This window comes from Macadamia integrifolia, unplaced genomic scaffold, assembly GCF_013358625.1.
Source record: "Macadamia integrifolia cultivar HAES 741 unplaced genomic scaffold, SCU_Mint_v3 scaffold151, whole genome shotgun sequence".
In the NCBI taxonomy this organism is placed as follows: Eukaryota; Viridiplantae; Streptophyta; class Magnoliopsida; order Proteales; family Proteaceae; genus Macadamia; species Macadamia integrifolia.
This window is the reverse complement of record NW_024868240.1, coordinates 169,654-184,638: the sequence shown is the minus strand read 5'-3', so window position 1 is coordinate 184,638 and position 14,985 is coordinate 169,654. Positions and strand designations below refer to the sequence as shown.

The window sequence follows — 14,985 nt, the reverse complement described above, 5'->3', positions numbered from 1 at the left end:
CCCCCCCCTCCCCCTCACTCTCCCTTCCCCTCCTTTCAACTCCCAAATAATATCTCCCTTCTCCAACCCTGATATTTTCTTCTTCACCCCTCAACCTGCCTAGACAACTGATTTGACACCATTGTCCCCCCTCCATCCCCTCTTGTTGCTCTCTATCCAAATTCCAAAAACCTCTGAAATGACATAAATACCCTTTCCACCTTCAATATAAAACCTAAAATGAAAGCTAAAGGGACTTCAAAATCTTGGATCTTACTTAATAGCACCACCAAAATGGTGAAAATTGAATCCGTCACGATCGATAATTGTATCAAACTATCCAATATTCCAATGACATCAAACAGTATTATTATTATTATTATTAATTTTTTTAATAATTTATGGGATTATTCATTCAATTGAGTTCAAATAAGTCATATCTTATTTAGACCAATAAATAGAACTGAGGTTATAACTAAAACAGTCAATAAAAAATCCAAATAACTAGTTATAATAGGGATGAAAGAGCTAAATGAAATATTTTATTTCTACATATTAATTTTAAATAAATTTGATTTTAATAAGAATCATTCACAGATATGGAATCAATATCAATATCCAATATTTGAAACTATGGTAGTAAAAGGCTGTGCTGTGTGGATTATGGAATAGAAAATAAGCATAGATTTTTTTATTTTTTAACTAGAAAAGAAGACCAAAGTAAAAAAATATTTTTTGAGACTTACAAATATAAATGCTATCTTTTCAAGTTGATAAATTTTCACAAGCTCATTCTTTGTCTCTGGTTTTAAATTTTCTGCAGTGAGTGATGAGATATAATGAGCATCTAGCGGATGATAGCATTTGTTCATTGCACCGATTTAATAGTTGCAACGATTTCTCTCTCTCTCTCTCTCTCTCTCTCTCTCTCTCATACGAACTTTCAGTCTCATCTCTAAAAAAAATAAAAGGGTAAGGGATCATTGCCAATCTAGCGCTTTAACATCCAAAAACAATTGGGCGTGAAAATACTTAGCATACACAAGGGTAGTTGAATCTTTTCACATTCATCGATGTATTGATGTAAAAAACACTAGATTGAAGAGTTTTTCCTTTTTTTTTTTCATAATAAAAAAAATCAATTTTTTTTTTTAAAGTAGGACCATACTTTCATTGACTCCGTGCTAATATAGGGGCCACACGAGATCGGATCTCTTGCCCTTGAAGGATTAAGGAACTAAGGCTGTGTTTGGTAGCCAAGAAAATAAAATAAAAGAAAAAAGTACAAAATTTGTACTTTTTTCTTTGGGTGAAGAATTTTTCTTTGCACTTGATATGTCTTCACCCAAGAGAAAATTCTCCTTTTCAAATTCAAAATTCCTCTTGAGAATTGTGAAGTTTTCTTTTGTTCCCCCAAAAATTTTCTTGCCAAAAATGTAAGAAAACATGAAAAAATATGAAAAAATAATAAAACAAAAAATAATGATTACACAATGATTTCCTATGTGCCTATCTTTCTCTTAAAATTCAAAATTTTTTGAATTTTTTTCTTTTCTTCTCTTGATAGCCAAACATACATAATCTTTTTATTTTCTTACCATTTCATTTCTTTTCTTCTTTTTTCTTTTTTTTTTCTTTTCTAGATTCTTTTTTCCTTCCTTTCTTTTTATTTTCTTTTCTTGACTACCAAACATAGCCTAAGGACGAAATAAAAGTCGAAATTCTTAAAAGGGAAAGAAATTAGCCTGGATTTGAATCCAAGGTGGGACCCCTCATGACGTGGATAGAAATATCGGACGGTATGAAATGATAATGACAAGGGCCCCATATTAATAATAACGTTTTTCTTTTCGAGATTGATGTAGAAAGATCAGAATCAATCCAGCTCGAGGTGGTCTCTACCTCTACCTACTATGAGAGGCAAAAGAAATCCCACCTTCTCTCCCCTCTACTAAAATGGACCAGAGACAATTTGATATAACTATGAAAATACCCATACGTACAAAAGGTAGGTGAAGGGTTGTTCAATGACTCACTTATCTAGGGTGGTTCAATGACTCACTTATCTCTCTTATTCTTCTTTTTTTTTTTTTTTTTTTTGATGAAAACTCATCTCTCAGATTCAATTTCACTTTCAACTTCAAATATATATAACTTAAAAAGGGTTAACTTGGATCATGGACTGCTTACTAGGTAAGCTTAGGTTAGTGGATGGCTAATCAATTATTAATAAACTCATTTAATTTAATAAATTTGGTTTAGTATCGGCACGAATGCTTAGGCGAACTATATTCAAAGGATTAACCAAATACTTTTTTTTTAATACCTATTTTTCATTTATTTAAGTATTTTTAATATATAATTTGATTCGTGTACCGAGATTAGCGATTGATGCCGTCAATTATTTTACAATTTTCTTACATAGATGCAAAGATTCTTAGGCAAACTTAATTCATTAAATTATGCAACCTTAATATTAAAAATAATCGTGCAAATGCGTAAGGGAAGTAGGAGGGAGGACTTTGTCAAAAGGAGATCCTCTAGTTTGGGATTTAAGTTATTTTTTTTTATCCACGGTGAAGAGAGAATCTCTTAATACAAGAGTTCTGATGATTGGATAGGACAGAGAAGATGTACCTCGGTCTGTCAACAATGGGGGGCAAGAGTTAACGATGAAATCACATACTAAGTCATTATTCCAAAAGTCCCACTGGAACGTTAGCATAACGTGGATGAAGAGATTCTCTTGTCGATCACTCTAGGTGGAAGAAAACTTTCATCTTAACACCAGGTCAAAACTCAAATAACAAAATTACTGACTAAAGTATATGAAGAAAGTTCTTTCTCCACCACCTATGATGAAGAGAAGTGAGTGTCATCATTCTCTTTCTATTGTATGAAGTCAACTTTTACCCGTAGAGTCTTTATCCAATGGTAATATATTATGAATCTCTTCAGAAACTTTATCCAAATCCAAAAGTATAAAATGATCAACCATTAGGAACCAAGATGGGGTCACACTAAGCTATACTTGTTATTAACTACTTGTTAACTACAAAATTACTAAGATTTTTTTCAAAAAAAAAAAAAACTTAATACTACTTTTGACAAAATAAGAGTAAGATAGTCGAATCAAGAACATTTCCTAAACTTATGATAGAGTCTAATTGTCTAGTTGCCTACGATTGAACAAGAAGGTATTCACACACAAAAAAAAAAAAAAAAGGTCTAAGAGATTCTCTCTTTCCACCTAAGTAAAGAACAAAAATTCATTTTAATACGAAACCACTTGATTGAATTACACAAAAAATTTCTCTTGACCCACAGTAAAGAGAATCAAGTGTCATCATCCCCCTTTCGCAATCCCACCAGTTGACAATGAAGAATTCTACTCAAAAAACAATATGAAAGAGAATCTCTTCATAAACTGTGGTCCAAATCAGAAAATGTAAAAATGATCATGTGATACACATATCATACATTTACTTCATAACGGTTGGTAAATTTCATTCAAAAACCTCATACCCTTATGTCTCAACAATGTTTATTATCTTTTTTTTTTTTTTAAATACAACAATGTTAATTATCAACCACAAGATATATATGGATTCATCCACAACAGCTTTCAGTTGGTGGGTCCATCATGAAATAATGATCTTCAAGGAAGATGATCAAAGAATGAAGGAAATGGTGGACCACATCTGCATTAAAGATGTTTATGAGACATTGGGACCCACCAGAATGAATAAGATCCTTCAGAGATGTCCATTTTCCAAATTTTCCTTGGGAAGAATAGATAAAGAGAATAACTGAAAAAAAAAAAAAAGGAGAGGTTGGACAAAATGAAAGCGTGGTAGGGTTTCTTGAAACGGTTATAGACTACAGAAACTATTTAATTAATTTATAATTTATAGTCAAAATGATGAATTTTAATTTATGATTTATTAGAAAGAGACTGAGCCAACTCCTACCAGCCAAGAGCGACGAAACCCAGGCATGGCAGCTGTTCACCAGCCCATTCCCATCCATCCCATTTTCCTTTCAGTTTCAGTCACCGGCGGATGAGATCATCCCATCTTAGAGAGGGAGAAAAAGAGAATTAAAATTACTTTTGAACGGCCAACAAGTTTGGGAAAAAAGGACACGTGGAAGGATCACATGAGGATGAGGCAGAGAAGCCGGAGAAGAGAGAGGAGGTGGTGTCAGTGCGGCGTCGCCTGTTTCATGTAGGAAAGAGCCATCGTGCGGACGTCACGTCTGAATGGGGAATGGCATTATCAACTCTCAGGCCTCAGGGTGCGTGTAAACAGTAATAGACACACACATAGACACTAAACTCACTAGTCACTATTCTTCACACCTCCTCTGCCCTCCTGCAAATATACCAGAATACTATAATATGTCCGTTACCAACTCTGTTAACTTTTTAACGGTGAATCCCATTTGCCATTTGTTTCAGTGGCTGCCACCTCCACCCATCCTCCACAACCGACGTCGACGCCGTACCGGAGGTGTCTTTCGGTGGTCTAATCTAATTTTAGGGTAACCCTAAACTCTAAAATTATATCAAATCACATGAAAGTTACGTTTGGGAGAAGTGGGGCCCAACTTGGTCTGCCATAGCAGATGAGTTTTATTGGGGTTGATGAACACGTGTACTGTTGTTAGAGTGACTGTGTATTAAGGGGTTGATGCGGTTCTCTCAAACTGTTACTGGAATGGGGGCCCTGTGACATGTGGCGAGGAGATGGGGTGAGAGTTTATCAAGACTGAAGGGTTGCGGTACCACTACGGCTCTTCTACATAGAGAGGCTGAAAGGTGAAAGCCCTGTTTTTTAAGTGAGAGAGAGTGAAGAGAGAGAAGTCGAAAAAAAAAAAAAAAAAGGGTATCTGGTCGCTGATTGGTTTTCTGAGAGTTCATCTGCAAAGAGAGAGAGAGAGAATTTTTTTCAGTATCTTTTAGTTGTATTAAGCGATATTTTCAATTTCATTTGTTCATTTTTAGGCTTTTAGGTTTCTTTCTTTTCTCTCTTATCTCTTGAGGTCCTCCTCTGTTCGTTTGTTGGAGATCGAGCCCGTCACGAGGGTCTTCTATTATTTTCTGGTAGGAAGAAGTGAGAAAACCAAGCAATTAAGTTGAAGCCCATTCACTACTACCACAAGATGATCAGATTCTTATTCTGCTACTACTACTGCTTCAGCTGCTGCTGAGACTGAGAGGTGTGAGAGAGAATCTGCAATCTTCATCAATATCAGGGCCTCAAGGGGTTGGTGACTTTCTGTGTTGATCTCTAATTTTGTGGATTTTCTTCTTTTTTTTGTAAGAAAGGAAAGATGAAGAGAGAGCTTCAAGAGAGTAGTGGCGGGGGTAGTGTTGGTGGTTGTGGTGGAACTTATTCAATGGGGGCTGGGGCGGACTTGGGGAAGGGAAAGATGTGGGATGATTCACAACAGCAAGATGCAGGAGTGGATGAGCTTCTCTCTGGGTTGGGTTACAAAGTCAAATCGTCGGACATGGCGGAAGTAGCTCAGAAGCTTGAGCAGCTAGAGATGGTATTCGGCAGCGTTCAGGAGGATGGGCTTTCACATCTGGCTTCGGAGACTGTTCATTACAACCCTTCTGATCTCTATACCTGGCTCGAATCTATGCTCTCTGAAATCAACACTCCACCCAATTTCGATCCGAACCCTGTTCAGCAGCCGCCTCTGCCCCAACCCATTGACGATCCTCTACTCGCTCCTGCCGAATGTTCAACCATCACCACTGTAGATTTCCCCAATTCCACACAACATCAACATCAACATCAACAGCAGCAACCTCGAATCTACGATGGTCCATCGGATTACGATCTCAGAGCAATTCCAGGTGGGGCCATTTACGCTCAGGAAGCTTCATCGGCTACTCCCAGAGAAAGCAAACGGATGAAACCCACCTCCACCACATCTACTTCCCCTGCAACGGCAACCGCATCTTCATCCTCTGCCGCTGTAGTCCCTCCTGTAGTTATAGGGGTTACGACGACCAAGTCGGCTCGGCCGGTCGTACTTATGGAGCCGCAGGATAACGGGATCCGACTAGTACATAGCTTAATGGCCTGCGCGGAGGCTGTTCAACAGGAGAATCTCAAGCTCGCTGAAGCACTTGTCCAACAGATAGGGTTGCTGGCCAGGTCCCAAGCCGGCGCCATGAGAAAGGTCGCCACATACTTTGCAGAAGCCCTTGCTCAGAGAATTTACAGATTGTACCCACAGGAGAGCTTGGAATCGTCCATTTCAGACATCCTCCAGATGCACTTTTATGAGACTTGCCCCTATTTGAAATTCGCCCATTTCACGGCAAACCAAGCCATCCTCGAGGCCTTCGCCGGAAAAAGCCAAGTTCACGTCATTGATTTCAGCATGAAACAGGGGATGCAGTGGCCGGCTCTGATGCAGGCGCTGGCACTCCGACCTGGCGGTCCGCCCACGTTTCGGTTAACCGGAATCGGCCCACCTCAGCCGGACAATACCGATGCTTTGCAGCAAGTGGGTTGGAAGCTGGCTCAGTTGGCGGAGACCATCAATGTCAAATTTGAGTACAAAGGGTTTGTGGTGAACAGTTTGGCGGACCTGGACCCGTCGGTGCTGGATCTAAGGCCGAGCGAGGTGGAGACGGTGGCAGTTAATTCAGTATTCGAGCTTCACCGGCTATTGGGTCGGCCGGTAGCGATGGAGAAAGTGTTAACGTTGATTAAGGAGATGAAGCCGAAGATAGTGACGATCGTGGAGCAGGAAGCGAACCATAACGGACCGGTGTTCGTGGACCGATTCACGGAGGCCCTGCATTATTACTCCACCTTGTTTGACTCGTTAGAGGGGTGTGGAGTGTCGCCGCCAAACGCTCAAGACCTATTGATGTCGGAGATGTATTTGGGGCGGCAGATCTGCAACGTGGTGGCCTGCGAGGGGCCGAATCGGGTGGAGCGGCACGAGACGCTGAATCAGTGGAGGACTAGAATGGGATCGGCCGGGTTCTCCCCTGTTCATCTTGGGTCCAACGCGTATAAGCAAGCCAGTATGTTATTGGCTTTGTTTGCAGGTGGGGATGGGTACAGGGTGGAGGAAAATAACGGGTGTCTCATGCTCGGCTGGCATACGCGGTCACTGATAGCCACGTCAGCATGGGAACTCGTCTCCAGTGATGCCCAATGAGTCAACTCAACTAACTCATCTCTTGCTTTTGGTTAGTCGGCCCAACATAACACAGCAGCCAAACGAGACGTTAACTTGCGCCGTGTAAGTGTAAGAGTGTGAGACCCACCACCCGAACCACCCCAAGTGTGTCTCCAACCCTTTTTTTTTTTTTTTTCTCTTTCTTTTTTCTTTTTTGGAAATTTTCTTTTCCTTTCTTGCCCTTCCCTTGTATTCTCATCAACGGTGAATGAATGCCAATGTGTAATTAATTATAAATATATCTTTTTTTTTTAAATAAATAAATTAGAAATGTCATTTTCGTTAAGTCAAATTATTTTATAAATTTTATAAAATATTATTTTACTTAGGGCTTCAAAGGGGGAGGTCTTCCTCTTCCCTAGTTAATTAGTGGATTAATCAGTTTTTTTAGAAGAATAAAATATGAAAAAGAAGGGGAGAGGAGGGAGTTTGAAAAAGTTTAAGGCCACGTTAATCTTTAATTATTGGACTTAATCAATATTATAAGTGTGTGTAAGTTGGTGTACACTAAGGTCATAGGTATTTTGCATTTTAAAAAATTTCAAGTTGTGTAGTTGAGTGGGGGGTGGATTGGCATCACTGATTTGACCTTTCTTTCAATTATATAAGTTGGTCATCCATCACAACCCAAAATTAAAAAGGGAAAACCTGATATTAATGCCTTGTTTATTCCTTCTCTTCATATCTCTTTCCTCCCTTCCTTCCACTATGGTATTCACTTGTAATCGTGGATTTAGGTATCGATATAGGTATTTGCATTGGGTTTATAGTTTTAAGCAAAATTGTTCAGTACTACTTTTAAAATTGAAATTAACTCAGAGTAACACCTAAAAATAAAAATAATGTCTATCGCACTCAAGGATTAAAGTATCGGTATCGGTATCGGTCGTTGTATCGGTCGGTCAAAATTAAGATACGTATCAGAGAGTATCGTATCGTATTGGAGATACACTAAGATACGTTAAAGATACACACATAAATGGATAGGAAACATTTTTTTAAACACTTTTGCATAAAGAGTTTGTTAAAAAAAGCTATTGATAACATGTATTATGCATAAACACTAAATTGAGGGTATCGTACTAAGAATTCAAGGTTTGTAGTCGTCCCATAAATGTAAAATCCTTGTTCCCAATTTTGATTTCCACTTAAGTTAGAGAGAAATATGGCTGACAGCAACTTTGGAACAAAAACCCTTCAAAAAATCGTGTTTTTCTGAAAAATTACCCATCTTGGCCATTATATGACCATAGTGCACTGTATCGGTACATACCCATACTCACTGATACGTATTGATACTCACCGATACATACCGATATATATCGATACTCACCGATACATGCCAATATATACCGATACGTACCGATCGATACATCCGATACTCAACGATACATACCAATACATACCAAAACGTACATTTTACCTCAATTTTACAATTTTCATAGTCGTATCGAGGCATATCGTATCGTATCGATGTGTATTGGTGGTGTATTGATGCATATCGGTATGTATTGTAGGATATATATCGATACGAAAGGATTTTAAAAATTTCATGTATCGTATCGATGTGTATCGTATCGATCGGCTAAATTTAAGATACGTATCGGAGGGTATCGTATCGGTATCAGAGATACTTAAAACCATAATCGCACTTCTAAATTATAACACTGTTAACTGAAAGTGCGAAATGTCTCTTTTACCTTTATACTTAAACTCTAAAAAGAATTTATTTTCTTCCAAACTCTTTTAGCCACGACCTTAGCTGGGAGAGTAAACCATTAGCAGTAGAAGGCCGTAACTCATTTGAGTAGATATGGCGACTCCGGTGAGGTGAGTCTGACAGCAGCAACCGAAGCTTGAAGGTTCTTCTTGCAAATCTTCGAAGGCTTGTAGCTTGAAACCTTAGTAGCAACCGAAGCTTGAAGCCCTAACAACAAATCTTCGAAGGCTTGTAGCTTGAAGCCCTAGCAACAAGAAAGAATGATTTTTAAAAAATCCCAAAATGCAAACACATAGCGTTTAGGGCTTTCACCTAGCAAGAAAACAGAGTTGAAGCTTCGTCGTCCTCCTTCGTGTGATCTTTGCAGGTGAATGGAGTAGAAGTCCGAGTAGAGGTTAGTGTTTTCACCAGTGTAACCTTCGTGTAGTCGGCACAACGGTGACGGAGTAGAGCAGCGCAGTGACGACGGAACATAGCAGCGCAGCGACGATCGGAAGGTTAGAGATGTCAGAGCAATAGCTGTCGATTTTAGGAAAGTATTTCAAACCTCTCTACTTCACTAATTGGGGACGAAGGTTAATAGCATAACTTAACATACCCATAAGGGTAGATTCGTCATTTAGCAAAAAATTGACTGATGACATCATCACTTAACACCTTAAACCTAACGGAATGGGTTTTTTAGATATAATTTTAAGAAAGTGAGGGGTCTACTAGACATTATTTTCATTTTTAGGTGTTACTCCGAGTTAGTTTCAATTTTAGGAGTGGTGTTAGATAACTTCCCTAGTTTTAAAAATTAGATTGTATCAGTATTGATTGAGATCGATTTTGAGTATTGATGGATTCAATTCCAATATACTATTACGATCTAACAGTAAAAAAAAAAATAAGTTGCACTATTGCAACATGTTGGTCATAGGTTCAAAACCTCAAAATAATCTCTTCTGCGAAGCAAGGGGTAAGGCTACATACAACTTGCCCCTCTTAGACCTCACAGTAGTGGGAGCCTTGTGCGCTGAGTTTCTCTCTAAAAAAAAAGGGAAAAAATCAATTCGATATCAAATTAGTCACTCTTCTGTTTATTTTTTTTTTTACCTTCATAGCAGCAACCTACTCTATCTTGTCTCTCTTTCACTTGAGTGAGTCATGAGGGACCACCCAATGGATAGCATATCAAGCCCCGTTTGATGAAGTGGGTCACACCACCATAACTCCATTCATGTTTAGCCATCCTGACACCGATCCAGAGTTTTAAATCCTTGATCGGGTTAGATCGGTTTTGTTTTTGCCTTGCAAAAGATTAATACCGAGGTTTTCTTTCAAAATTCTAATACCTAGACCATCTTATCGTCTGCTGTTCCGATATCATTGATATTGTATTAGTCAAATATCAATATTAGTGATGATTGACAAATAGGTAATCTGACATCAATACTTGAAAATCATGGTTTTGTTTAAAGTATCGTGATGGTCATATCTTGGTCTTGTCTTAAATATGACCTTGGATAGAGGCTATTGGAGGATTAGGATTCATGTTCTTAAATCCATTTAGTTGTCATAAAAAAAAAATAGAATCCATTTGGTTGAGATTCTCCTGTTTTATTAGGTTATGACTTTTTCCTCTTAACTCTCATCGGTATATTTCATACTTGACTCCATTAAATTGGGATAAGACTGAATTTATTATTATTATTGTTAAGACAAGTTTGAACTTCATAATTCATTACCAGTATTTTTTCCTTCTTACTTTGTTGGTAGAGGACTTCTATAATTCTGACTTGACTTGATGATTGTTCCAATGAAACCAATTGGTCTTCCAACCCTCAATTTGATCACACAAGTAGTAAGAAGGCAAGTCAAAGTAGGATTGGTGTTCCTTTGAAAGCTTTATTTGACACAAAGATAGAAGTGTCATTAAGTCTCCCTCTCTACCCTGAAGGGGCCTAGTTAAAGATGTCAGAAAAGAATCTGTAGAGGGGTGATCATGGAGGTTTGGGATTGAAAAGGACTAATGGGGAGGTGGGGTTGGGGGTGGGGGGGTGGGTGTGGGGTGGTGATATTGACAAGCCACATCTACAACCACCACCACCACCACCACATTCTGCTTTGCTTTGTCAAAGGGACAAAATGGTATATAAAGTAGCAATTGAGAGCTTATGGACATTCCCAATCCCCATAGTAAAAAGCTATGAGAAAGTTTAATGGAATGCTTTTTCATGAGAGTGAGTGACTATTCTTACTATTACTGTCTACTGCTCCACTTTCCCACTGTAAAAGGAAAGCTATTTTTACTCCCTTAAGTTTTTACTCTTAAAAGTTAAAACTCCTTAAAAGTGCTTAAGGTAGATAGAATATTCATGGAAGGTGACCTCAAATTCATTAATGGCTGACAAGTGTTAAGCTCTTAATTTGTTTGTGTACAGGTCTCCCATGCAAAGGAAGCATTGGGCATTCAATAAGTCTAATCAATTAACATACATTGACCCATTTGACTGGGCTTTGGACAGCCAATTTAAGCTGGACAAAGTTCGATGAAGATGAGAGAGAGAGAGAGAGGTGCCATGAGCATTCAATGACTAAGAGTATTTAGAGATCTGTTTCAAGAGGTTTTTAATCACTTGATGTTCATTGCTCTGATGCAACAGTTGTAAAAAATTTTAGTTGAAAGAGATTTTTTTTCTCTCGCATACATAGGTTTGCATTGCATGTCTTCCTTAAATAGGTCTTAAGAGCATCTTCTTTGATTGTAGATCATCTAGAAGTTTCTTCTTCATTAGTATTTTTAAGTCAGAAATAAGTTTTTGTATTAGTATTCATTTGAAGACTTTTCTTCGAAAGTCTAATCCGGTAGAGCGGTCCGGTGAATAGCATCCTTGTACAATGACATATTTTGTACGGTGCAACCCTTAACGTTCTTGTGTAATCTCTCTTAAAACTGAAAGAAGAAAAAAAGTTCTATCACTAAAAAAGAATAGATAAGAATGCAAGATGAATATCAATAGAAGTATATCTTTTGTTTTCTGCGGTTGGTGGTGGTGGTGATAGAGGTAGTGGCAGTGGTGTTGATGGCAATGATGGAAGTGGAATTGATGGTGCTGGTGGTAGAGAGAGTCAAGTTTGAGAATTGGATTTTTTGGGTTGGTTTTTGTTACAAATTTTTGTTAATATTTTTTACAAAACCGTCAAATCTATTTTTTTAATGATCAACAAATATATTATTTTCATGTGATTCATTAAAAAAAAAATTTGGGAGAGAGTTTTTTGAAAGGTAGAGTGGCCCTTATGTCAAAATAGAGGCCAATGGGAGTAAGTGCAAAAGCATCAACTAGAATGAAATTTTGACTTTCATGAGGGGTGTGTCAGTCATTGCATCTCCATTGTGTCTAGACACATATGCCACATTGTCTTTCATGCTTGTTTTTCTCAAGAAAATTATACAAAAACATTTTGGTCATTAGATATATATTCTTTTTTAAAATGGGAGAGTGATAGTATGCCTCCGATATACGATAAGTTAGCAGACAACACCAATGAGGGCGTCGGATGAGATATCATACATGAGAGGTAGAGAGGTCATTTCAAAAATAGAAAGAGAGATATTGACATAATATATGCTAGCTTAGGGTATACTAACAACATGTCCATCCCTTTTCCTCAAAAAATATATAAAAACACCAGAACTATTTTATTTGTTATTTTTTTCTTTTGGTAAAGGCTATTTTATTGCCATTTGGGTTCATATTGCATTATGAATTTCCATTTTGGTATGTCGTACACAAGACATTCTAATAAAGAACAATTTTATAACTGTTTTTTGGCAAATAATATTTTTATAACTTACAATATCAAGATTTTTTTACCAAAAAAAAAAAAAAAATCAAGATTTCCATCAATGTTTCGTTTCTTTTGACTTCAAAACTTGAATTTTTTCTAAGAAGAAAAGAAAGCCCGAAAGCTAAAGTAAGGGTAATAATTTATTTGATCTCTTATTCACTTTACAATTTAGGGCATAAAGTAGGAGGGCCTACACTTTTTTAGAACTTTTTTCATTGTGGTTGAAGAAAAACTTAGTTATAAATTTTATAATAATTATAAAAAAAAAAAACACACAAGTAAATGATCACTGCAGTGCATATATCCTCTCACCTATTTTTCGTTTAATGACGTGGGTTTTTGTATACGAATTAACACTATTCAAAACTCATTCCCCCCTCTAAACATGTATAATATCAATATAAAGAACAGTGTGCCGATTCCATTCCCTTAAAATTTTTGCATTCTCTTTTTTAACTTCCATCCATTTAATATCGAAACAATAAACCATAAGTAAATTTCTTAATCCATAGATTAGTTGAAATGTCTTTGTCAATCGCCCAAAAAGTCTTAATTTCAAAGTCTATGAGGTCAAAGGGTCTCTGTGATGCTTTGGATAGATTAGGGCAATAGAAGGCCCAGCTTGGTTTCCTTGCTTTTAAGATACTTTTCTTCTCTTCTATGAGCACCATTTAACCTCGTATTCTAAGTACAATTATATCCATTTTCATGGGAAATTCTTGTTGAAAGTAAAAGCTAAATCAAAATTTTCCATAACTGGTAGGGCGATGGACAACTTAGAATAACCATTGTTTTGGAATCTTCAATAATAGATATTCCTACTCTGCAACGTAGCCATTCGTGTTATGCAATGGATAAAAGAGATTATGATTTGATGATATATGTGTTGAAAAGAGTTTTCTTGGAGCGATTATTCTCTACAGTGAGTGCAGTAGTGTGGTGAGTATCGGATGGCTGAGAGCATCCGGGCATATGTCTCAAGCTCTTCTCGGCCATCCAATGCTCACCACACCACTGCACTAATTGTAGAAGATGTTTTTGCGTTTTCTTGAGTGACGCAATGAATTCATAGATCCAGCTCTTCTTTGCCAATTCTTACTCTTTCAAATTTTTCTCATCTTTCTTTGTGCGTGCAATACTTGTATAATTTTAAAATCTAACGGTTGTGAAAGTTTGACACATTTGAGAGGTTAAAATGGGTTTGGATTCCAAAAAACTTATTTAATCATTGGATTTTAAGAGTGTATAGATGACGTTGCCAACAGAGACAATTGGATAAGAATTGAGCAATTAAGATTTGGAAAGGAACCGAATCCTGAATTCATAATGAGGATCCAATGGACGAGACCCTGTGTGCGTCCCTACCCACCCCATCCACCAAATGGATTAAGATCCGCCTAATCGAGGGGTGGCTGGAGAGGGACCATTAAGGAGAGACTAACACAAAACAGGAGAGAAAGAGACACAGGAGAGAGAAAACATGGGAGAGAAAACAGAAAACAGAAAACAGAAACCAGGAGAGAGACAGACACTAAACCGTGACTGGTCACTTTCGAGCCAAGCCCCCGGCTTGAGAACAATATTATACAACTAAAGCGGAGAGAGAGAGAGTAGTCCTTGCTATTTAAGTCTATATTGTATCAAGAAGTAGCATTCTGGTATGTCGACATTCTAATAAATTTCAATATTTCGCATGTTCCATTTCTTGTAATCAAAGGCCTAGAAGTAAAAATAAAGAAAATATTTTATTTGATCTCCTATTCACTTTATGATATATATATGGTGTAAAATAACTAAGTCATCCAGTCTTATGTAGAACTTTACATCTCTCTTTTTTTATTTTAGGTGAAAGATTTTCTTTACATATGATTTTATCTTATGATTGAACTCATGTGTCGTGTAAACTCTCACCTCCAATTTTATAAGTTGAAGATATCTTTTTGTAGTCAGAAAATATCGGTGGTAGTGGCAACGGGATTATTTCGTCACTATCGTTGAAGAAAAACTCAGTTATAAAATTTATAATTGAAAATTGAAAAAAGATGAGTATGTAACCATTGTGCAAACCCTCCCTCTCTTTCTATTTTCTCTTCATTTAATGATGTGGGTTCTTATATATGAACCAACACTTTGAAAACTCTTCTTCCTCTCTAAAAGTGTAGGGTACCAATATAATGGATAATATATCAATCAATTTTCCTTAACGATTTTTTGTTTTTGTTTTTTTTTTTTTTTTT

The 14,985-nt window shown here is 37.2% G+C and overlaps 1 protein-coding gene across 1 annotated transcript; it reads left to right on the top strand.

The window, feature by feature from the left end:
- The first annotated feature begins 3,977 nt into the window (after window positions 1–3,977).
- On the top strand, window positions 3,978–7,430 carry LOC122064052 (DELLA protein GAI1-like). The gene is made up of 2 exons (XM_042627748.1): window positions 3,978–4,275; window positions 4,439–7,430. Exon 2 carries the CDS (start codon window positions 5,314–5,316, stop codon window positions 7,168–7,170), a length of 1,857 nt encoding a protein of 618 aa, XP_042483682.1. The 5' UTR covers window positions 3,978–4,275; window positions 4,439–5,313; the 3' UTR covers window positions 7,171–7,430.
- Window positions 7,431–14,985: the final 7,555 nt, after the last annotated feature.